The 23260-nt window shown below is 45.2% G+C and overlaps 1 protein-coding gene across 1 annotated transcript in view; it reads left to right on the forward strand.

The window, feature by feature from the left end:
* Positions 1–23260, forward strand: part of PTPRJ (protein tyrosine phosphatase receptor type J) — a 178228-nt gene that overhangs the window by 149904 nt on the left and 5064 nt on the right. Inside the window, exons 12-24 of the mRNA XM_061381497.1 lie at positions 1361–1492; positions 3337–3547; positions 3657–3781; positions 7281–7368; positions 8537–8578; positions 9119–9127; positions 9230–9317; positions 10055–10145; positions 11419–11492; positions 11595–11729; positions 15853–15972; positions 21134–21294; positions 22788–22923. Coding sequence (XP_061237481.1) covers positions 1361–1492; positions 3337–3547; positions 3657–3781; positions 7281–7368; positions 8537–8578; positions 9119–9127; positions 9230–9317; positions 10055–10145; positions 11419–11492; positions 11595–11729; positions 15853–15972; positions 21134–21294; positions 22788–22923 — 1412 coding nt within the window. The remainder of the gene's footprint in view (positions 1–1360; positions 1493–3336; positions 3548–3656; positions 3782–7280; positions 7369–8536; positions 8579–9118; positions 9128–9229; positions 9318–10054; positions 10146–11418; positions 11493–11594; positions 11730–15852; positions 15973–21133; positions 21295–22787; positions 22924–23260) is intronic.

The raw sequence follows: 23260 nt of genomic DNA on the forward strand, positions 1-23260 counted from the left end.
TTAAAAATGTTATCATTTCAGCATTTAATTTCACTTAATTTGTATAAAGTAAGTTATTAATGGGGCTTCCCTGGTAGCTCAGCTGGTAAAGAAGCTACCTGCAATGCAGGAGACCTGGGTTCGATCCCTGGGTTGGGAAAGATCCCCTGGAGGAGGGCATGGCAACCCAGTCCAGTATTCTTGCCTGGAGAATCCCATGGACAGAAGAGCCCGGTGGGCTACAGTCCATGGGGTCACAGAGTTGGACACGACTGAGCGACTAAGCGCACATGTGCGTGCACACACACACACACACACACACACGTTATTAATGAGACACTCTACGTCCAGAGTTGGACTAGTTACTTTTCAGAGTGGTTTATTGTTGCTTAGTCGCTCAGTCGTGTCTGACTCTTGTGACCCCATGGACTGTAGCCCGCCAGGCTCCCCTGTCTGTGGGATTTCCCCGGGGAGAATCCTGGAGTGGGTTGCCATTTCAGTGGCTGCCATATTGGACAGCATATGTTTGGAGAATTGGGTTGTGGGCTTTGTCTTTTTGGAGTTGACTTTTCTGAGTCTCTCTTGATTATAATAGCAAAGACACTCACACTGTACCTGGGAGACACAGGTAGGTAGAGAGTGTGTATGAGGAGAGGGACCATCTTTAATTCAGCTTTTCTTTCCTTTTGTGTCAATTCAGAGAGTGGCTTTATGAGCTTAGCTCGGGAAGCTGAGGCACGAGATTTTGAAGGCCTCTTTCAGAATGTTTCCGTGTGGGCTTTTCTGATTTCCAGGAAGAGGGTCAGCTGGGTTTCTCTAGCGGAGTTTTAAACCATCCCTAGCAAACAATGAGGACTTTGGTGTGAAGGGCAGAGTAGGACTGCAGTCAGGTCTCAGGAGGAAGCGTGTTCTCTCCACATCGTCCTTGCTTCCCCCTGGGTTCCTGCTCCGTCATTGTTCTCAGCTGACCGACCAGTCCTGGGGCCAAGTCCAGCTCCCAGGTCCCCAGCTGGACGTTCCACCTACACAGCCTCTGTCTCGCTCTCCTCCTTCTGCACCCCTTCTCAGGGTACGCAACCTGGCCTTTCTGGGTCAGGAAGGACTGGTGGAAAACAGGAAAGATGTAGTACCTTCTAGAAACGAGGTTGCCAGGAGGCCCCCTTGGGAATGTGGTTGGACCCACTGAAGGGGTGCTTGTCAGCTAGGCAGGCTCCCCGAGGACCCCCCACCTCTGTCCCCACCAGTTCGCCTCCTCACCCTTCGCTTCTGGATTTGCTTTGCGTGAGCCCAACATGCAGCGTGCAGAACCAGGGGGGATCTCCTCTCCTTAATAATATTGTTCCTTCTTTGGTTTTAAGTGTTTTGTGTTGTCCTGTTTCAGACCCCCCTCTTCCGGATGGGTCCCCTAATATCACATCTGTCAGTCACAATTCGGTGAAGGTCAAATTCAGTGGGTTCGAAGCCAGCCATGGACCTATCAAAGCCTACGCACTCGTTCTCACCACTGTGGATGGTAAGCAGGGGTCCTGATGGGTTCCGTAGCTGGCGGGTGATGCGTGACCGGGCGCCACTTCCGTGCCCACTGAGGCACATTAGTGAGACAGACACATGTCGGGTTTGACACTGCGGCCCACACTTTGGCACTCACCCGGGGATGGGTAGGTGTAATTCTGATGAGCTCAGTCAGAGGTTGACAGACTTCCTGTAAAGGGCCAGACGGCAAACCATTTTAAACTTCGCAGGCTCTGCTGTCTCCTTCTCAGCTGTTCGACTTTGCGGCTGTCACATGAAAGAAACCATAGAAGATACAGAAAGAGTGAGAGTGACTATTCCAGAATTTACCAAAAATGGATGGCTGGCTGGCTGTGGCCCTTGGATTTGACTTGCTTACCTGTAATCTAGGTTCTTCATCTCTTTCGCAACACAGGGTCTTTTAGGTGGCAGATTAGTAGTTTTAACCAACTTTGTCTCTTGCACGTGTGCATACACACATGTGCACACATGCACACACACACACACACACCCAAATGATCCTCAAAGGGTGACTTTTTCTTGGAAGAAAACAACAAAAAAATTTGCATTTGCAGTGGGAACTGGCAAAGAGCATCGCCATAGCTGAGAGAGGAGGTGGATTAAATGCCGCCTTTCCTTAAAGGGCTCTATTACGTTCCTTGGAAGTAAGAAGGGAAGGCTTCGAGGATGGGTGGGTGGGTCTGGGTGCTTTGTTCAAGGCTTGGTTTAAAGGTCTGAGTTTTGGAACTTCCCTGAGGGTCCAGTGCTTAGGACTCTGGGCTTTCAAGGCCATGTGCCTGAGTTCAGTCCTGGTTCGGGAACTAAGCTCCTGCAAGTTACGTGGCATGGCCAAAAAACAAAAAAGTGCAGGGTTTTGCTTTTTGCTGATTCTTTAACTGTGAACAATGCAGTGCTGTCCCTGCCCAGGCATGCAGCCTGTGATTCTGCCCTCATCTCCCCGAGGAAGACAGAGATCAAACCCACTGTTAGGGCAGTGGGCATCTGGGAAGACAAGGGATTTGCTGGTGTCGTCAACCTGTGGCTTGATTTCAAAAAGAGACGTTGAGATCTTGCTCTTTCTCTTTCTGTCTTTTGTTTTGAGTCTGTTTCAGACACCTAGTCATTTTGCTGTGAAGGTTTACAGCGGATCCCAAGCTCAGATTTTTGCTGAATGGGGGAGGTGAGGGTGCATACTGAGCAGCCTGATCAGGAGCAGCCTGGGGTGGGTGAGGTCACACACACCCCCGTCGGATGGTCTGGGTTAGGAATACAAGTCCACCACCTTTGGCCCAGTCTCTTTTAGCCATGCCATGCAACTTGCAGGAGCTTGGTTCCTGACAGGGATTGAACCCGGGTACATGGCCTTGAAAGCTCAGAGTCCTAACCGCTGGACCCTCAGGGAAGTTCCAAAACTCAGACCTTTTTACTGTACAGATGTATCCCCATCTGTACAGTGGGGACAGTCAGCCTGTGCAGCGAGATTATTGTGGGGATTAAATGGGTAAGTAAAGCTCTTAGAACTTAACAGAAGGAAAACCTGGCAGAGAGAGCATACCTAAGGGATGGCAGGGGTTACCACCACTACCCAGTGTCAAGGTCATTATTTAGAAATGCTGGAGACACATTGAACCTCTGTGATCACTTTCTTTCTCTTTAAAAAAGATTTATTCAATGTTTAAAGATTACAGTCCATTTACACTTGTTACACAATATTGGCTGCGCCCTCTGTGCTGCAGAAGGCATCCTGGAGCCTGTCTTACACCAGCACTTTGGACCTCCCTCCCCACTCCACGTGCGATCCCTTTCTCCCTTTCTTATGCCTTCCCTTCTGTGTGCCTTTCTTAGCTGATCGGCCATCGGCAGATGTTTTGAGATTCACATATGGCGACTTCAAAAGGGGGGCCTCGAATACTTATGTGACATACCTCATAACGACAGAAGCAAAGAGACGTGCTCAGGGCTTGTCTGAAGTCTTGAAATACGAAGTTGATGTTGGCAACGAGTCCACCACGCACGGCTACTACAACGGGAAGCTGGAACCCCTGGGCTCCTATCGGTAATGCCTCATGGTTCTTGCTCTTGGGGGCCGGGCCTCTGAGTGCAGAGCTCTCTGTGCCTGGGACATCAGGTCTCAGTCACCTCTTTTTTCCATTGTCACCCCACAGGGCTTGTGTGGCCGGCTTCACCAATATTGCCTTCAACCCTCGCAACGAGGGACTCATAGACGGGAACGAGAGCTACGTGTCCTTCAGTCCCTGTTCAGAGGCCGTTTTCTTGCCGCAGGATCCAGGTAGAGGGGCAGGAGTACTGTTAGCAGCTCACTGAGGCTTTGCTTCCAGTGTCCACAGAAGGACGGGCGTCTGCACCCCTCCCTGGGTCCCCAGGAGGCTTGGAAAGTCTCGTCTCTTTTCGCAGAAGCTGAGCTGTCACTTGGCCATCAGGACCCAGCTCAGCTTCCTCTTCTGGCGTCCCCCCAGCCCCCGCCCGCCACGTCCCTCCTCCGAGGGCCCGTCGCACGTCCAGTCTGCACGCACTGTTTGCGCCTTTCTCTTCAGTGTAGTGGTTTGTGTGACCGTGTGCCGGACACACGTGCCCCTTTCAGCGCATGGAACTCTTGACTATTAGGATCAGAAGGAGCCATGGAAATCATCTTGTCGGATCCTCGTTTTATTTTTTAAAAATTTTATTGAAGTATAGTTGATGTACAGTGTTGTGTTAGTCTCTGGAGTACGGCAGAGTGATTCAGACACACACACAGACCACACACACACACTCTTGTTTATGTTCTTTTCCTGTATTTATCACAGGGTGTTGAATGCAGCTCCCTCTGCTGTGTACACTAGGCCTCGTTGTTATCCTCCCTGTATATGATAGTCTGCCTCTGCGAGCCCCAAACTCTCAGTCCTTTCCTCCCCCCGCCCGCCGGCCCTTTGGCAACCAGAAGTCTGTTCTGTCTGTGCAATTCCCGCGTTAGAAATGAGGGCGTTAAGGCCCAGGGAGGGGCAGTGACTGGCCCCAGGTTGCACAGTGCCTTTAGGGGCCGGCCCGACATTCTGGGCTTGGACTCCTTGTCAAGTGCTCCTGTCCTTTATCACAGAGCGAAGTGATTTAGGAGCTTCAAGGACTCCAGGGGGCAGGGTGCATCCCCTCCGCTCAGGCCAGAGACCGACTGACCAGCCGGTTTGTTCTTTGTCTGTACTTGGTAGCCGTTGGCTTCAGCAAAGAAGCCCAGGAGCCAAGTTCAGGGATCCCCAAAGCCTCCCCAGCAAGCACACGGGTTTTATGTCACCGGGCGTGTGGGCGTTAGTGTCAAAAAGTCAACGGGGGAACGGCGTGTCCAGGAATTTTCAAACTGCGGTTGCTCCGCCCCACGGCCCATGCCCCGGGGGCTCCTGCCCGACTCCGACCTCACCAAGAGCGTTTCTGCCCGCTTTGTGTCTTGTACTCTGGGGGGCTGTACACACTTCCCTGTGAGGAAAGGAGGCGGTGGGTGAGGACAACCCGAAAGTCACCCAAAAGTAGCTCAGCTGCCTCAGTTTGCAGCTGGGACCCAGGACCACTCCCAGACGCCTAGGCTAGGTTATGCCCAGAGCTGCCTACTTGCCCTCTGCCGCACACACACAAACACACGCACACGTGCAGAGACACAGAAACAGAGACACACACACACACACCACACACACACACAGACACAGACACACACACGCCACACAGACACACACACAGACACACACATAGATACACACACCACACACAGACACAGAAACACACACACACAGACACACACCACACACAGATACACATACACAAACACATACACAGAGACACAGACACATACCACACACAAACACCCACAGACACACACACACAAACACACACACTACACACAGACATATCACACACACACACACATACCACACACACACAGATACACACACACACCACACACACAGACAGACACAGAAACAGAGACACACACACACACACCACACACAGACACGCACAGACACACACACACACACAGACACAGACACACACCACACACACGCACAGACACACAGACACAGACACAGACATACACACCACATACATACACACAGACACACACATAGATACACACACCACAGACACACACACCACAGACACACACAGAGAGACACACAGACACACACCACACAGACACAGACACACACACCACACACACACACACACACACAGACACACACACGCCACACAGACACACACATAGATACACACACCACACACAGACACAGAGACACACACACACAGACACACACCACACACAGATACACATACACAAACACATACACAGAGACACAGATACATACCACACACAAACACCCACAGACACACACACACAGACACACACACTACACACAGACATATCACACACACACACATACCACACACAGACAGATACACACACACACATCATACACACAGACAGACACAGAAACAGAGACACACACACACACACCACACACAGACACGCACAGACACACACACACACACACAGACACACACCACACACACACACAGACACACAGACACAGACATACACACCACATACATACACACAGACACACACATAGATACACACACCACACACACACACACACACCACAGACACACACACACAGACCACACACACAGACACACACAGAGAGACACACAGACACACACCACACAGACACAGACACACACCACACACACACACACACACACACACCACACAGACATACACACACATGCACAGACACACACAGAAACAGACACAGACACCCCCCCCACACACGCACAGACACACACACTGCACACATAGACACACCACACACACACACCACACACACCACACACACAGACACACACACGTTTTATGTCCAGAGCTATTTACCTGTCCTCTGCCCCCCACCCCCACACACACACACCACACACAGACACACACACATCACACACACACACAGACATACACACAGACATACCACACACACACACAGACACACATAACACACACACACAGACACACACACACATCACACACACACACAGACACAGACACACACACCACACACCACACACACACAGACACATACACAGGTTTTATGTCCAGAGCTATTTACCTATCCTCTGACACACACACACACCACACAGACACACACACCACAGACACACACAGACACACACACACAGACACACACACAGACACACACACCACACACAGACACACACACCACACACACACAGACACACACACGTTTTATGTCCAGAGCTATTTACCTATCCTTTGACACACACACACACCATACAGACACACACACCACACACACACACAGACACACACACCACACACAGACACACACACCACACACAGACACACACACCACACACACACACAGACACAGACACACACACCACACACCACACACACATAGACACACACACATGTTTTATGTCCAGAGCTATTTACCTATCCTTTGACACACACACACACCATACAGACACACACACCACACACACACAGACACACACACCACACACACAGACACACACACCACACACACACAGACACACACACACACAGACACACACACACACAGACACACACACACAGACACACACACCGCAGACCACACACAGACACACACACACACGCTTTCTGTCCAGAGCTATTACCCCTCCTCCGCCAGCCCCCACCCCCACCACACACACGCTCTGTCTGTCTGGCTGTGAACACCTGTTGACGTGCCTCCCGTGTGGACTCTCCCCAGGTGTCATCTGTGGAGCAGTCTTTGGATGTATCTTTGGTGCCTTGGTCATCGTGGCCGTGGGAGGCTTCATCTTCTGGAGGAGGAGAAGGTGACTGCTGCTTGTGCTGATGATAATGCGCTGCATGTATTATTAATTAATTGAGCAAGAGCCCGAGTAGACACGTTGCGGTGCGTCCGTACCCCAGGTTTCCTCCCGGCCCAGAGCTTCTGATGCGTCCTACCCCTGGTTTTCTCTACCGCCTTGCCCTCCTGGGTTGATAGGCAGTGCCTGTGTTCCAGCTTTTTGCATTAGATTCTATTTTTTTTTTTTTTTTGAGGGAGGCGTCAAAAACAGCTTTATCGTTTCTTGTTAAAGTAAACTTATACATACTTATGACAAAAAGAAGCAACAAGAAAAAACAGAAAGACAAGAAATAGCCCATACTTACAGCATGGAAAACTACTCTTAACATGGATGTGATTATAAAACTCACATATGTACACACACCACACCCACAAACAGGATCATATTATACATGTTATTTTATGGCTTGCTTTGTTCTTAAGACATTGTGGACAGCTTCAGATCTTCATTTTAAGTGGCTATTGCGTGTTCAGCTGTGTGGAAATTATTCAACCAACTTTTTTGTGTCCTTACTTGCCACTGTTACTTATCCTTGTGTGTAAATCTGAGCACAATCATAGTTATTCCCTTAGGCCAGATTCCAAGCGGGGTAGTTGCTGGGTCAGTGCGTATGCATGTTTTTAATTTTAGTACATACTGCAAAATTGCCTTCCAGAGTTTTGTCTTTTTTTTTTTTTTTTTAATACCAATATGGGGTTTAGTCAGCAATACAGAAGAGTTCCAGGTCCCTCCCCCCCACCCCCCCCACCCCCCGGTCTATGGTCCCTCACCAACACTGGATATGTTTTCTGGTTTAGTACATTAACTTTTTCAGAAAGGCTTACTCAAAAAACAGAAACAAAAATCAGAGCACGAAGGAGTGAGCTTGACTGTGTGATAGCGTGGTGCTGCTGATCTGTATTTGCTCAGAGAAAGTCCTGCAAGTTGCTTCAGTAGGATCCTGTGATACTTTTAGACGGTATAGAAGCGAGGAACTTCACGGGTTTAGACCGTTAAGCTTCAGTGTTTGTGAACCGGATCTGATGCGCTCTATGAACTAAGGCCCAGGGAAGAAGCGTCTTGTAGATACACACAGGGAAGGCACAGCATTAAGCCGTTTTGATCTAATGCGTCTGTTTTTCTTTCAAAGTAGGAAAGGTGTAAAGAACAATGACGTGACCTTTTCTCAAATTAAGTAAGTCTCTACATTTATGAGCCTTAAGACATTTAATCCCCCATCTGTTCAGTGACTATTTTGAGATTTTTTTTTTTTTTTGATGGGAACCGCTGCCATTTTTCCAGGTTGACACGTTTGGACCTGATCACCCAGAAATGCTTATTAGCGTTGTTATCCTGCAAGGACCCATGTGGCTTGTCTCCTGAAGCTGGCTTCCTTGCCACGTTCTACCATGCCAAGTAGAACTATACTTGCCGTATTCTATCAATAAATATATATTTTGTGATTCAAAACATGGTTATTCAAGGTCTAGGAGGAGAGAACTTGCTCAGAGTCATGAAGCCACTCAGTTATATAACAGGGTCTAGAAGTCAGATTTCCTGATTCACATTTCAGTGTTTTGTGAATTACATTACAGTGAACCTCCCCCAACCACCCCCTGCCATTGTACTATAGGTTTTCTTCTTTGGGGAAAAATCTCTGGAGTTATGGTCGAGTCATTTTTTTTTTTTTCTAATTGTCTTTTTTTTTTTTTCCCTTTGCTTTTCTATGGTGAAGACCTAAAAAGTGAGTACACATTTTGCTTTTTAAAAAATAACTTGCATGTTTCTATCTTGAGTGTGAACTTGACTGAATGCAGCCAATCCTGACACGTTGTTTTTTCCCTAGATCCAAGTTAATCAAAGTGGAGAATTTTGAGGCCTACTTCAAGAAACAGCAAGCTGACTCCAACTGTGGGTTTGCAGAAGAATATGAAGTATGTGGTTGTTGAATGTTGTCGTTTTGTTTGCTTTATGTTTTTCCTGAAAGTTGGGAAACTGTTTCTGTTTTATGGTGAAGCTTTGGGTAAGAGGTAGCCTCTTCGAGGGAAGAGAGAAGGTTTTTTTTTTGGCCATGCTGCATGGCCCACAGGACCTTAGTTCCCCAATCAGGGATTGAACCCACGCCTCCTGCAGCGGAAGCGCCGGAGTCTTAACCACGGGACTGCCGGGGACGTCTCCTGCCTCCATCTTTACGTGTCTCTATCTCAGTGTCTTTTCTCCTCTTATAAAGGTATCAGGGACTTCCCTGGCAGTCCAGTGGCTAGGACTCTGCGCTCCCGGTGCGGGGGGCCCAGGTTCAATCCCTGGTCAGGGAAGTAGGTCCCACGTGCTGCAACTAGGAGTTTACATGCCGCAAATAAAAACAGACCCTGTGTGCTGCAACTAAGACCTAGAATAACCAAGAAAAAAAAAAAGACCCCAGTGATAGTGGATTAAGGGCCCCGCCCTCTGCAGTATGTCCTCATCTTATCTTGATTACATCCACAAAAGCTGTAATTTCCAGCCAGGTTGTGTGCACAGGTACCAGGGCTTAGAACTGCTGTGTCTCTTTGGGGATGCAGTGTTAGCCGTAACATCTCTGCATTCCCACGTTATCCTGCTATACTCTTTGTGCCGTATAAATACTATCTGGACACGGAGTGAATGAACAATTCTTATGGTCTGCTTTCAGGATCTGAAGCTTGTTGGAATTAACCTCCCTAAATATGCAGCTGAACTGGCTGAGAACAGAGGAAAGAATCGCTATAACAACGTTCTGCCCTGTGAGTAGTTTTTCCCGCATCTTCCCTTTTTCACCCCATCTTGGACATCACGTCTCTGGGAGCAGGGGGCAGAGGAATGTGGGTACTACCCAGCCACTCCCACAGCCATCCATCAGTCACCTGCTGTGTGCTCAGCACTGCGTTTAGGCGTAAGCCGTTGGATTCACCTCACAATAGCCTTACAGAGTAGGTAGTAGGATATTCTGCAAAAAAAAAAAAAAAAAAGCGGCACAGAGTGGCTGAGCGATTTGTCCGAAGTCACACTGATGGTCACGGTGGGACCAGACTTGGACTGGATCTGGCCGTTTCCTGCAGGGTCCTGCGACTCCTCCGGAGTCTGTGCTTTGAGCCCCTTTGCTCTCACAGCCCGTCGATGCCCCTTTATTCCAACATAAACACAGTTCTGGAACAAAAGGGGAGCCGGTGCAGGACAAGCGGGGAGTGATGCCTTCTGCTTGAACAGACATGTCTCTGGTCGGCTGAGTACATTCCATGGCTAGATGTGAATTATATTTGGATTCATTCCTGTTTTTGAGGATTGACAATGTCTGTAGCCTGACAGGAACAACACATTGAGTGTACTCTGTGAATTGTTTCTGTTTGTAAATAAGTTCATTTGTATCATAATTGAGATTCCACACATACCACTTATAGTATTCTTACACACTCAGTTTATTCTTGCATTTGGGACTGTCTTTTTATAACAACTTTTTAATGAGAATAGGGAAAGAGTGAAAGGCTTAACTTTTTACCCTGAGGATCTACCCTGCCATAGGGGAAAGGGCACTGGATTTGAATTCTGGCTGCCACTCACCAGATGAAAGAGCTTGGAAAAATCACTTAACCTCTCTGACCCTCAGTTTTCTCATCTGTAAAATGGGCACAGAAGCTCATCGGATGGTTATGAGGGATAAATAACTGTGGAGGGCCTTCCCTGGCTTGTGGCATACACCCAAGGAAGGAAGTAGTTGGTTTCATCTAGAAGGTAGTCTGGAGTGGTTCAGAGCTTGTGCACCGGTGCCAGACTGTCAAGGTTCGAACCCTGGCTCTGCCACTTAACTAGCTCTGCCCAGGGAATCATGCAGCTTCTCTGCCACGGTCATATCTGGTGACGGCGGGAATGCAATAAGGCCGTGGATCTAAAACACGGAGCCAGGCAGCGTCAAGGTGTGACGGAGCCCCTGCGTTGCCGTTTTGCACTTGTTTCTCTGTTCTGAGATGAAATATTCTGTTCCGTATCCTAATGTGGAACTCTTCTCTTTGAATGTCACAGATGACATTTCCCGTGTCAAACTTTCAGTTCAGACCCATTCGACTGACGACTACATCAACGCCAACTACATGCCTGTGAGTGGGGAGTGGGGCTCGCCGTTGGCTGGCTGGAGGAGGTCCTCGGGGCTCCTCCTCCGTCTCTTTGAGATTGACTCTGTGCTGCTTTCCGTTTCCTAGGGCTACCATTCCAAAGAAGATTTCATTGCCACGCAAGGACCTTTACCCAACACTCTGAAAGATTTTTGGCGTATGGTTTGGGAGAAAAATGTCTATGCCGTTGTCATGCTGACCAAATGTGTTGAACAGGGAAGGGTATGTAATTTTTATTTTTATTGTTATTCAGTTCAGTTCATTCATTCATAGTTACTGTGGTGGAGGGTATTTTAAAACCTATTTTTTAAAAAAGACACTCCCCCAAGCATTAGCACTTCTATTCTTAGAAATGTGTTTTTTGTCTTTTTCTCCTCTAAAAGTTTTAAAAAAATGCTAAAAAAAAAATCTGTTATTGTTACCTTCTGTGCGACCCCATGACGGCAGCCCATCAGGTTCCACTGTCCCTGGGATTCTCCAGGCAAGAACACTGGAGCGGGTTGCCATTTCCTTCTCCAGTGCGTGAAAGTGGAAAGTGAAAGTGAAGTCGCTCAGTCGTGTCCGACTCTTAGCGACCCCATGGACTTCAGCCTACCAGGCTCCTCCATCCATGGGATTTTCCAGGCAAGAGTACTGGAGTGGGGTGCCATTGCCTTCTCCAGAAGCGACTTAGCAGTAGCAGTTATGGAGAGAAGAATGTTCTCTATACATTAAGTCACTGCTGCTGGAGTTAATAGATATCAAGATTTGGGTTAGTGCAACAAAAGAACTTCGTGTGACTCCATCCTTCATCAGATCTGTGTTAACGCATTTTTTTGGTCATGCCCCATGGCACGTGGCATCTTAGTTCCTTGACCAGGGATTGAACCCACGCCCCCTGCATTGGAAGCACAGAGTCATAACCACTGGACCACAGGGAAGTCCCCAGCAGCTCTGTGAATGGGTGCAAGCCTGTCTTGTCCCTGAGCAACCAGCTGCACCTGTGAGATGACCAACTTGAGTGATTCAGTGATTTTCAAACTGAGTTTTTAGCATCAGAACCCTTTCTTTCCGCAAAATGTCCAACTTATCCCCTGATAAGTCTCAGCAGTTCCCTCTCCCCTATGATGGCCTGGAATCCCCCCATCAAACACAAGATTTCTTCTAGTGATAAAATCCCTTGGCTTCCCTAGTGGCTCAGATGGTGAAGAATCTGCCTGAAATGCAGCAGACCTAGGTTCAATTCCTGGGTTGGGAAGACTCCCTGGAGAAGGGAATGGCAACCTATTCCAGTGTCCTCGCTTGGAAAATCTCATGGACAGAGGAGCGTGGCAGGCTACAGTCCATGGGGTTGCAAAGAGTCGGATACCACTGAGTGACTTTCACTTTCACCTTTCCACAAATAAACCAAGGGGAATTGAAAACCATGGGCTAAATTCAGAAAAGTCTGTGCCTGAGGAATAGGACCTCGTGTGCTCTGTAAATCTTTTCATGTAGGTCTGTTACTTGAAGAATAGGGTGGGAGTCAAGTCCCTAAGCCCGTGGTTCTGAAATATTAACGTGCCTCGGGGTCACCTGGAAGGTTTCCAGTTTTTCTGGAGGGTTTCTGCCTGCAGGGTCTCTGGTGGACCCCAGAGCTGCGTTTCTGCCAATTCCTGGTGCTGCTGCTCCAGGGCGCTTGCACTATCCTGGGGAGAGTGGGAACCTGACAGGCATCATTTCTTTCCGTGTTCTTTTCTTTCACTTGAATTGAGCAGATGTGTGTCTGGCCCCAATTGTGTGTGTAAGGTGGAGAAGGCAAGGGCAACCCACTCCGGTACTCTTGCCTGGAAAATCCCATGAATGGAGGAGCCTGGTGGGCTGCAGTCCATGGGGTCGCTAAGAGTCGGACATGACTGAAGTGACTTAGCGGCAGCAGCAGCAGTGTGTGTAAGGCCGTGTGCTGGGGGCCGGGGATGGAGAAGGCAGAGGTAACAAAGAGCAATCAGGGATGGTTCCTGTCTTCACTTTATTTGTGACGCAGAAGGTTGGGTTCTGTACCTGCTTCTGACATTAGAGCAGGTCATTATGCAAACAAAAGGCTACTGCTTATTGTGTGCAGATAAACTTTATGGTGTTGTTGAACCCAAGGCTTCACACATGGAATGTTCTCCTAAATATCCGTTAGATAAATGAAAACAACATAGTTAATGGAGAGCAAGACAAATTTAAATGGGCTCTTGTTCATTTTTAAAGAAAAAACTAATTAATTTTTGGCTGTGCTGGGTCTTCGTTGAGGCTCATGGGCTCAGTAGTTTCGGCTCGAGGGCCCTCGTTCATCTTACATCGGGAGGGAAGTGGATGTTAATGACTAAGTGAGAGGAGAGAGGAGCCTGTGTTGTTGTTGTTCAGATGCCAGGTTGTGCCTGAGTCTTTGCGACCCCATGAACTGCAGCATGCCTGGTTTCCCCTGTCTTTCCCTATTTCCCAGAGTTTGCTCAAACTCATGTCCATTGAGTCGATGTGTGAAAAGTGTGAAAGTGAAAGTTGCTCAGTCGTGTCCAACTCTTTAGCGACCCCATGGACTGTAGCCCACCAGGCTCCTCTGTCCATGGAATTCTCCAGCCCAGAATGCTGGAGTGGGTAGCCTATTCCTTTTCCAGGGGATCTTCCCAACCCAGGAGTTGAACTGGGGTCTCCTGCATTGCAGGCGAATTCTTTACCAGCTGAGTGAGTTGATGATACCATCCAACTGTCTCATCCTCTGTCACCCACTTCTCTTCCTGTCCTCAATCTTTCCCAGTGTCAGGGTCTTCCCCAGTGAGTTGGCTCTTCACATCAGGTGGCCAAAGTTTTGGAACTTCAGCATCAGTCCTTCCAATGAATAGTCAGGGTTGATTTCTTTTAGAATTGACTGATTACCTGTACCAGATTCTCCATATATGTTATTTTTTCCTCTAACAACCCTGGGAGATGTTACTATTTTATAGATGGGGAAACTGAAGCTTAGAGTTTAAGAACTTGGCCACAAGTTAGCAACGTAAATCCAGCTGGTAAGAGACTAACTTAGGCAAAAACTCCATGCCAGTGTATGCCTCAGTCCTGTGTTCTTTCTTGGAGCAGTGGTCCAGAAGCCGGGATTTTTTTTGGCATCAACCAATAAAATTTATTTAGTGTATCATGTGGCAAAGTTACTAACATCATGAACAACTTAAATAATTGGTTTTCAATTGGTTTCAACAAAGAGAAAAATTACATCAAAATCAATATAACTTTTTACATGAATTAACTAAAAAAATGTCAGAGGTTAACCTTACTCTTTCATGCAGAAAATGAAATGGCATAGTTTAGTGTTACCTTCTTCCCAGCTTTCACCAAGTGCTAACATCAAGTACCATTTAAGTCCGTCTCTTATTTGAGCATGAGGTGTTTATGTGCTATGCTATGCTTAGTTGCTCAGTCATGTCCGACTCTTTGTGACCCCATGGACTGCAGCCCCCCAGGCTCCTCTGTGGGGATTCTCCAGGCAAGAATACTGGAGTGAGTTGCCATGCCCTCCTCCAGGGGATCTTTCCGACCCAGAGATTGAACCCAGGTCTCCTGCATTGCAGGCGTATTCTTTACCGTCTGAGCCAGCAGGGAAGCCCATGAGGTGTTTCTGGTTTTCTACAAATTAAGATTTTTTAAAAAGCAGAAGCTGGGATCGTTTAATAAATACAGATCTCTGGGCCAGAGTTAGCATCTCTGGAGTTGAGAAGCAGGCATCTGTTTTTAAAGCAAAACAAACCTCTCATTTTTAAAAAAGTCAGTTACCAAGTAGGGATTCAGATAACTTTCAGAGAGCGGTTGTTTCTTGATTTTTATTTCTGTTCACATCTGCCCACTGGCTGTCAAAATCAAAGACCCCAAAATGATTTAATCTGATTTTCTTTTTTTTTTTTTTTTTGGTGTCCATAGTTGTGTTAGAGTTAGTGTGTATCTAAAAGTCTTGAGAAAAGCTCTCATTTCTTCTGCACATGGAGTTTAGTTCAGTGAACAGTTGGTGGAAGGGCTGCTGTAGGGCTGGGGAGCCAGGTGGGCACAGGGTCCCCTGTGAAGGAACAGTGGCTGCCCAGCTGTACGTCAGTTTCTGTGCAGAAATGGGGGCTCAGTGTTGGCTAGGTCTTCTGATTTCTCAAGAGAAACCAGAAATCTAGATTTTTATGGGAAGACTCCCAAATTTATAAAGTTAGTAGGAATTGAAAATTAAAATACAAAATTCCAAGGGTCAGGCAGAACCCACGTAAGGCCTGGATTCAGACTCTGATGCTCGGTTTTAAGATCTCATTTCCTGTGAGGTTTCAGTGATGGCAGACAGTGTGATCTGAGTGTTTGCATTTCATTCTAGACCAAATGTGAGGAGTACTGGCCCTCCAAGCAGGCTCAGGACTACGGGGACATAACTGTGGCAATGACGTCCGAAATTGTTCTTCCAGAATGGACCATCAGAGACTTCACAGTGAAAAATGTAAGTAAGGAGTCAAGACGCATAGATCTCATATAAAATTAGTATCCATTACTTTTGGGGTGACACTTTTAGGTTGATATTGATGTAAATCATTTTTTTTGTATGCATCAGGAAAATATTTTCTCTTTCTTCTTTATAGAATGTAACAATCTGTATCTGCATATACCCTAATGCAACCTGTTGGCTTTGCTTGCTTGAGAGTTTCATAAGTTATTCATAAATGAATCTTAGGAGCATGGCTCAGCATCTTTAACTTCTTTTTCTTTTTAGCATATGCTTTTTATTGCATTAAAATATACATCACATAAAATTTACTGTTTCAATCATTTTAAATGTACAATTCAGTGACATTAAGTAATTCACAATTTTGTGCAACCATCTCTACTATCCATTTCCAGAACATCTGCATCACCCCAAACTGAGGTTCTGTACCCGTTAACCACTAATTCCCCATTTCTTCCTCTCCTCTGGTGACTGCTACTCTACTCTCTGTTACTATGAATTTGTCTATTCTAGGTACCTCTTATAAGTGGAATCTACAATACTTGTCCTTTTGTGTCAGCCTTACTTCACTCAGCCTAAGGTTTTCTTTTTTTTTTAATTTAATTTAATTTTTTTATTTTTAAATTTTATTTTATTTTTAAACTTTACATAATTGTATTAGTTTTGCCAAATATCAAAATGAATCCACCACAGTTATACATGTGTTCCCTATCCTGAACCCTCCTCCCTCCTCCCTCCCCATACCATCCCTCTGGGTCGTCCCAGTGCACCAGCCCCAAGCATCCAGTATCGTGCATCGAACCTGGACTGGCAACTTGTTTCTTACATGATATTTTACATGTTTTAATGTCATTCTCCCAAATCTTCCCACCCTCTCCCTCTCCCACAGAGTCCATAAGACTGTTCTATACATCAGTGTCTCTTTTGCTGTCTCGTACACCAGCTTATTGTTACCATCTTTCTAAATTCCATATATATGCATTAGTATAATATATTGGTGTTTTTCCTTCTGGCTTACTTCACTCTGTATAATAGGCTCCAGTTTCATCCACCTCATTAGAACTGATTCAAATGTATTCTTTTTAATGGCTGAGTAATACTCCATTGTGTATATGTACCATAGCTTTCTTATCCATTCATCTGCTGATGGCATCTAGGTTGCTTCCATGTCCTGGCTGTTATAAACAGTGCTGTGATGAACATTGGGGTACACGTGTCTCTTTCCCTTCTGGTTTCCTCAGTGTGTATGCCCAGCAGTGGGATTGCTGGATCATAAGGCAGTTCTATTTCCAGTTTTTTAAGGACTCTCCACACTGTTCTCCATAGTGGCTGTACTAGTTTGCATTCCCACCAACAGTGTAAGGGGGTTCCCTTTTCTCCACACCCTCTCCAGCATTTATTATTTGTAGACTTTTGGATCGCAGCCATTCTGCCTGGTGTGAAATGGTACCTCATAGTGGTTTTGATTTGTATTTCTCTGATAATGAGTGATGTTGAGCATCTTTTCATGTGTTTGTTAGCCATCTGTATGTCTTCTTTGGAGAAATGTCTATTTAGTTCTTTGGCCCATTTTTTGATTGGGTCGTTTATTTTTCTGGAGTTGAGCTGTAGGAGTTGCTTGTATATTTTTGAGATTAGTTGTTTGTCAGTTGCTTCATTTGCTATTATTTTCTCCCATTCTGAAGGCTGTCTTTTCACCTTGCTAATAGTTTCCTTTGATGTGCAGAAGCTTTTAAGGTTAATTAGGTCCCATTTGTTTATTTTTGCTTTTATTTCCGATATTCTGGGAGGTGGGTCATAGAGGATCCTGCTGTGATATATGTCAGAGAGTGTTTTGCCTATGTTCTCCTCTAGGAATTTTATAGTTTCTGGTCTTACGTTTAGATCTTTAATCCATTTTGAGTTTATTTTTGTGTATGGTGTTAGATCATACACCATGACCAAGTGGGCTTTATCCCAGGGATGCAAGGATTCTTCAATGTCTGCAAATCAATCAATGTAATACACCACATTAACAAATTGAAAAATAAAAACCATATGATTATCTCAATAGATGCAGAAAAGCCTTTGACAAAATTCAACATCCATTTATGATAAACTCTCCAGAAAGCAGGAATAGAAGGAACATACCTCAACATAATAAAAGCTATATATGACAAACCCACAGCAAACATTATCCTCAATGGTGAAAAATTGAAAGCCTTTCCTCTAAAGTCAGAAACAAGACAAGGGTGCCCACTTTCACCATTACTATTCAACATAGTTTTGGAAGTTTTGGCCACAGCAATCAGAGCAGAAAAAGAAATAAAAGGAATCCAAATTGGAAAAGAAGAAGTAAAACTCTCACTATTTGTAGATGACATGATCCTCTACATAGAAAACCCTAAAGACTCCACCAGAAAATTACTAGAAATAATCAATGACTATAGTAAAGTTGCAGGATATAAAATCAACACACAGAAATCCCTTGCATTTCTGTACACTAATAATGAGAAAACAGAAAGAGAAATTAAGGAAACAATTCCATTCACCATTGCAACGGAAAGAATAAAATACTTAGGAATATATCTACCTAAAGAAACTAAATACCTATATATAGAAAACTATAAAACACTGGTGAAAGAAATCAAAGAGGACATTAATAGATAGAGAAATATACCATGTTCATGGATTGGAAGAATCAATATAGTGAAAATGAGTATACTACCCAAAGCAATTTATAGATTCAGTGCAATCCCTATCAAGCTACCAACAGTATTCTTCACAGAGCTAGAACAAATAATTTCACAATTTGTATGGAAATACAAAAAACCTCGAATAGCCAAAGCGATCTTGAGAAAGAAGAATGGAACTTGGAGGAATCAACCTATCTGACTTCAGGCTCTATTTCAAAGCCACAGTTATCAAGACAGTATGGTACTGGCACAAAGACAGAAATATAGATCAATGGAACAAAATAGAAAGCCCAGAGATAAATCCACGCACATATGGACACCTTATCTTTGACAAAGGAGGCAAGAATATACAATGGATTAAAGACAATCTCTTTAACAAGTGGTGCTGGGAAATCTGGTCAACCACTTGTAAAAAAAAATGAAACTAGAACATCTTTAACTTCTTTACTTCCCCTTCCAGGTGATCTGCTTATAGAGTTTTTCTTATAGGTCAAGGCCCTTTTGAATTGTTTAGTTGGAAATTTGACATCAGGAGTGTCCGTTTGCTGTTGAAATAGTTTATGATGACAGTTACGTTAATAGGAGTCCAGGACATATCCATATGGCCTCCTTCCCTCTCAAAAGTTATGAAAACAAATGCAACTAAATTGTGTAGGCATTCTAAGAAGTCAGTATGTGTCCTTTTTATTTTTAAACGGTATTTAAAAATTGAATCACTGTCATGGGTGACTCTGATATCTTTTGATGGCTGTGTAAATTGGTATAGCCCTCTTTACTACTACTACTAAGTCACTTCAGTCGTGTCCGACTCTGTGTGACCCCATAGACGGCAGCCCACTAGGCTCTGCCGTCCCTGGGATTCTTCAGGCAAGAACACTGGAATGGGCTGCCATTTCCTTCTCCAATGCATAAAAGTGAAAGTGAAGTCGCTCAGTCGTGTCCGACTCTTAGTGACCCCACAGACTGTAGCCCACCAGGCTCCTCCGTCCATGGGATTTTCCAGGCAAGAGTACTGGAGTAGGGTGCCACTGCCTTCTCCATAGCCCTCTATAGTTTATATCAAAGGCATAAAAATATCTGTTCCCCTTTGATCTGGTTTCAAGCTTGAGAATCTGTCCTAGAGAATTAATCTGAAATCTAGGAGAAGCATTCTTCTTTTTTTAAACATTTATTTATTTATGCAGCTGCACTGGGTCTGAGTTGCGGAATGTGGAATCTAGTTCCCTGATCAGGGGTCGAAACCCAGGCCCACTGCATTGGAAGCACGGAGTCTTAGCCACTGAACCACCAGGGAGTCCCTGATATATATCCATTAAAAAAGAAAATAAATATGCTTCAAAGGGTAGCTGTCACTGAGCAAACACCTGCCATCCAGGTGTAGTACACACAGATGAGGTCAGTCCCCAGGTGTAGGCATAGCGAGTGTAGTTGACTCAGGAATGGGCATGGTTCAGCCAGGGCAGAGTTCTGATAATTAAAGGTATGTGCTTTGGTCCACTGTAGGAAGGCAGTCTGTGTCGTAACTAACTCTGTTATAATGACCTTCACTTTCTATTGTCTGTCTGAAGTTGAAATAGATGTTTTTTTTTTTTTTTTGGAGGGAGTCCTTTCTCAAACTCCTACAGTTCTAAATAGTTACTCAGTGCTTGCTGATTGCTTATCACTTTATTAAATTCTTTAGAAAGTCAAAGTTGCTCAGTCATGTCCAAGTCTTGGCAACCCCATGGACTATACAGTCCATGGAATTCTCCAAGCCAGAATACTGGAGTGGGTAGCCTTTCCCTTCTCCAGAGGATCTTCCCAACCCAGGGATCGAATCCAGGTCTCCCACATTGCAAGTGGATTCTTTACCATCTGAGCCACAGGGGAAGCCTAAGAATACTAGAGTGGGTAGCCTATCCCTTCTCCAGTGGATCTTCCTGACTCAGGATTTGAACCAGGGTCTCCTGCATTGCAGGCAGATTCTTTACCAACTGAGCTATCAGGGAAGCCAAAATTCTTTGGAAGACATGTGAATTATGAGACAGTTCTTGCCCTGAAGGCACTGGTTATCATAGTTATACTTGCATAAATTTATTTCTGGCTGGTGACATTCCCCCTTGGGTTCAGGGATGGGGGTTTATGAAGCTCTGAGGAGGTGTAGGTATAAGAATGTGAGTGCACTATTGGCAAGGGCCTGTGATAAAAAGGGAAGATTCTGAACTCAAAACTGAAGGATACGAGATTTCTGCCTCTGAGCTGAGTGTTGAGACTGTCACTTCACAACTTGGAAAGGGAGACAGTAAACCCTTCTGCTTGGCATGTTATATGGATTTGCAGTCTGTGCAAGCACTTTATTAGCTATTTTACCAGCATATAATTCTAATTTGTAGTCATAACCATGTCTGAGCTGCTTTTCAGCTGTACCATGCAGTCAGCCTTCAGGTATGGCTTGATCTAGCTTGCCTTTCTCTCTGGCTCTAACCTTGTTTCTTGGTTTTTAGACTCCGACAAGTGAGAGTCACCCTCTGCGTCAGTTCCATTTCACCTCCTGGCCTGACCATGGTGTTCCTGACACCACTGATCTACTCATCAACTTCCGCTACCTTGTTCGTGACTACATGAAGCAGAGTCCTCCTGAGTCGCCAATACTGGTGCACTGCAGGTATGCATATGTGACAGATTTCAAATGTAATCATCAATATGGACATTTTTGAAAAAAGAAAAAAGTCCGAGAGGGGATGCAGTAGGTATTTATAAATTCAAGAAGGTTTGGATATGGGACAATGGATTTATTCCCTAAACCTTGAGACTTTAGAACAGGGATTGGCAAACGATAGCCAATGGGTCAGGTTTGGTTAGCTAACTGTATTTTAAAAAACATCATAACCTATTTTATTTCTTATTTATAATATTTCCCTTTGAGATATTTCAACCTTACAAAAATGCGGAAAATAATTTAACAAAGCTCAGCATGACACCATATATGTTTCTTTTTGTTAATAATACATTACAGGTATAATTAAAATCTCTACTTACTAGCCTCCTATCCCATTCTCTTTCTTACACATTTGGTCCTAAAGTTGATCTGTATTATTCCCTTGCATGCTTTTATATTTTATTGCATGTGTAGGTAACTCTATTGTTTTATATAGCTTTAAACCTTTACTAGATTTTATAATGTATAAGTCATTCTGCAGCCTGTTTTCTTTAGCATTTTGGTTTGCTGTTTAACAGTGTTGAGATACATAATTCTTGTTCATTTTATTTACTTAAAAATATGTTTTCCACATACAAAAACTGTCTGTAAATGAATGTATACAACCTGATAAGTTTGGAGATGAGTATACCTCCATGAAGCCATCACCACAATCTATTTGGCTGCCTGTTTTCATCAATAAAGTTTTATTGGAACACAGCTGTGTCCCTTTGGTTGTATAGTGTCTGTGGTTACTTCCACGCTGCCGTGGCAGGATGAGTCTGCAAAGCTGATGATGTTTTACTTTCTGGTCCTTAAGAGAAAACTTTGCCACCTCCTCCTGCAGAACAACAATCGATTAGCTTTGGAGCTAAAGGAATTGATTTTGGGACAGAAGACAGGAGGGACTTTGTTACCCTTTGAGAGTAACAGATTGAAATGGATGAAACTTGCCATCCTAGACACAGTGGCAACTTCGATGGGACTGAGATTAAAGACCTCTAACAAGGTGTTTTATTTGTGGCATCTGATTTGAAAGTAACTTTAGGACTTGGGTCCCAGTTCCAAGCTAGTACAGTCTGACTTGCTGAGGTTTTAATTAAGCCAATGGTTAATGGTCCTGGCCTTGACCCTCAAAGCCTGGTAGCTGGGGAGAGCACGACATATGTACAAATAGGGAAGTGGGACTTTTATAGTAGAGGTGACCCATGCTAGGTGGTGCTAGTGGTTAAGAACCTGCCTTCCAACGCAGGAGATATAGGAGACTCAGGTTCGATCCCTGGGTCAGGAAGATTCCCTGGAGGAGGGCATGGCAAGCCACTACAGTACTCTTGCCTGGAGAATCCCATGGACAGAGGAGCCTGGTGGGCTACAGTCCCTGGGATCACAGAGTCGGACATGACTGGAGCGACTTAGCACACTCAACCCGTGCTGACGTGCTCCTTTCCCCTGTTTTTCAGTGCCGGGGTGGGAAGGACAGGCACCTTCGTGGCCATCGACCGTCTTATCTATCAGATAGAGAACGAGAACACTGTGGACGTGTACGGCATCGTGTACGACCTTCGCATGCACAGGCCTTTAATGGTGCAGACAGAGGTGAGGCTAGCGTCTGTGTGTGACAGTTCTCCCTTCCTGTCTGTGTTTTTTTTTGTTGTTGTTAATTTTATTTATTTATTTAAATTGGAGTATAATTGCTTTACAGTGTAAGTTTCTGGTGTATGATAATGTGAATCAGCTCTATGTATTCCCTGAAATGTTCCAGATAAACAGCTTGCTCAAGGCGTGTTCTCAACAAGGGAACTGGGAAATAGCCCTCCTCAAAGCTGTCAGGGTGAAGGCATCCTGACCAGGATAGAGCGGAATATTAATCTAGCGTCAGGCCGTCACCCTGAACTAGTTTAGGACTCTGTGAAGAGATGCTGTGTTTCTGAGT

The sequence above is a fragment of the Bos javanicus genome, chromosome 15 (assembly GCF_032452875.1).
Source record: "Bos javanicus breed banteng chromosome 15, ARS-OSU_banteng_1.0, whole genome shotgun sequence".
In the NCBI taxonomy this organism is placed as follows: domain Eukaryota; kingdom Metazoa; phylum Chordata; class Mammalia; order Artiodactyla; family Bovidae; genus Bos; species Bos javanicus.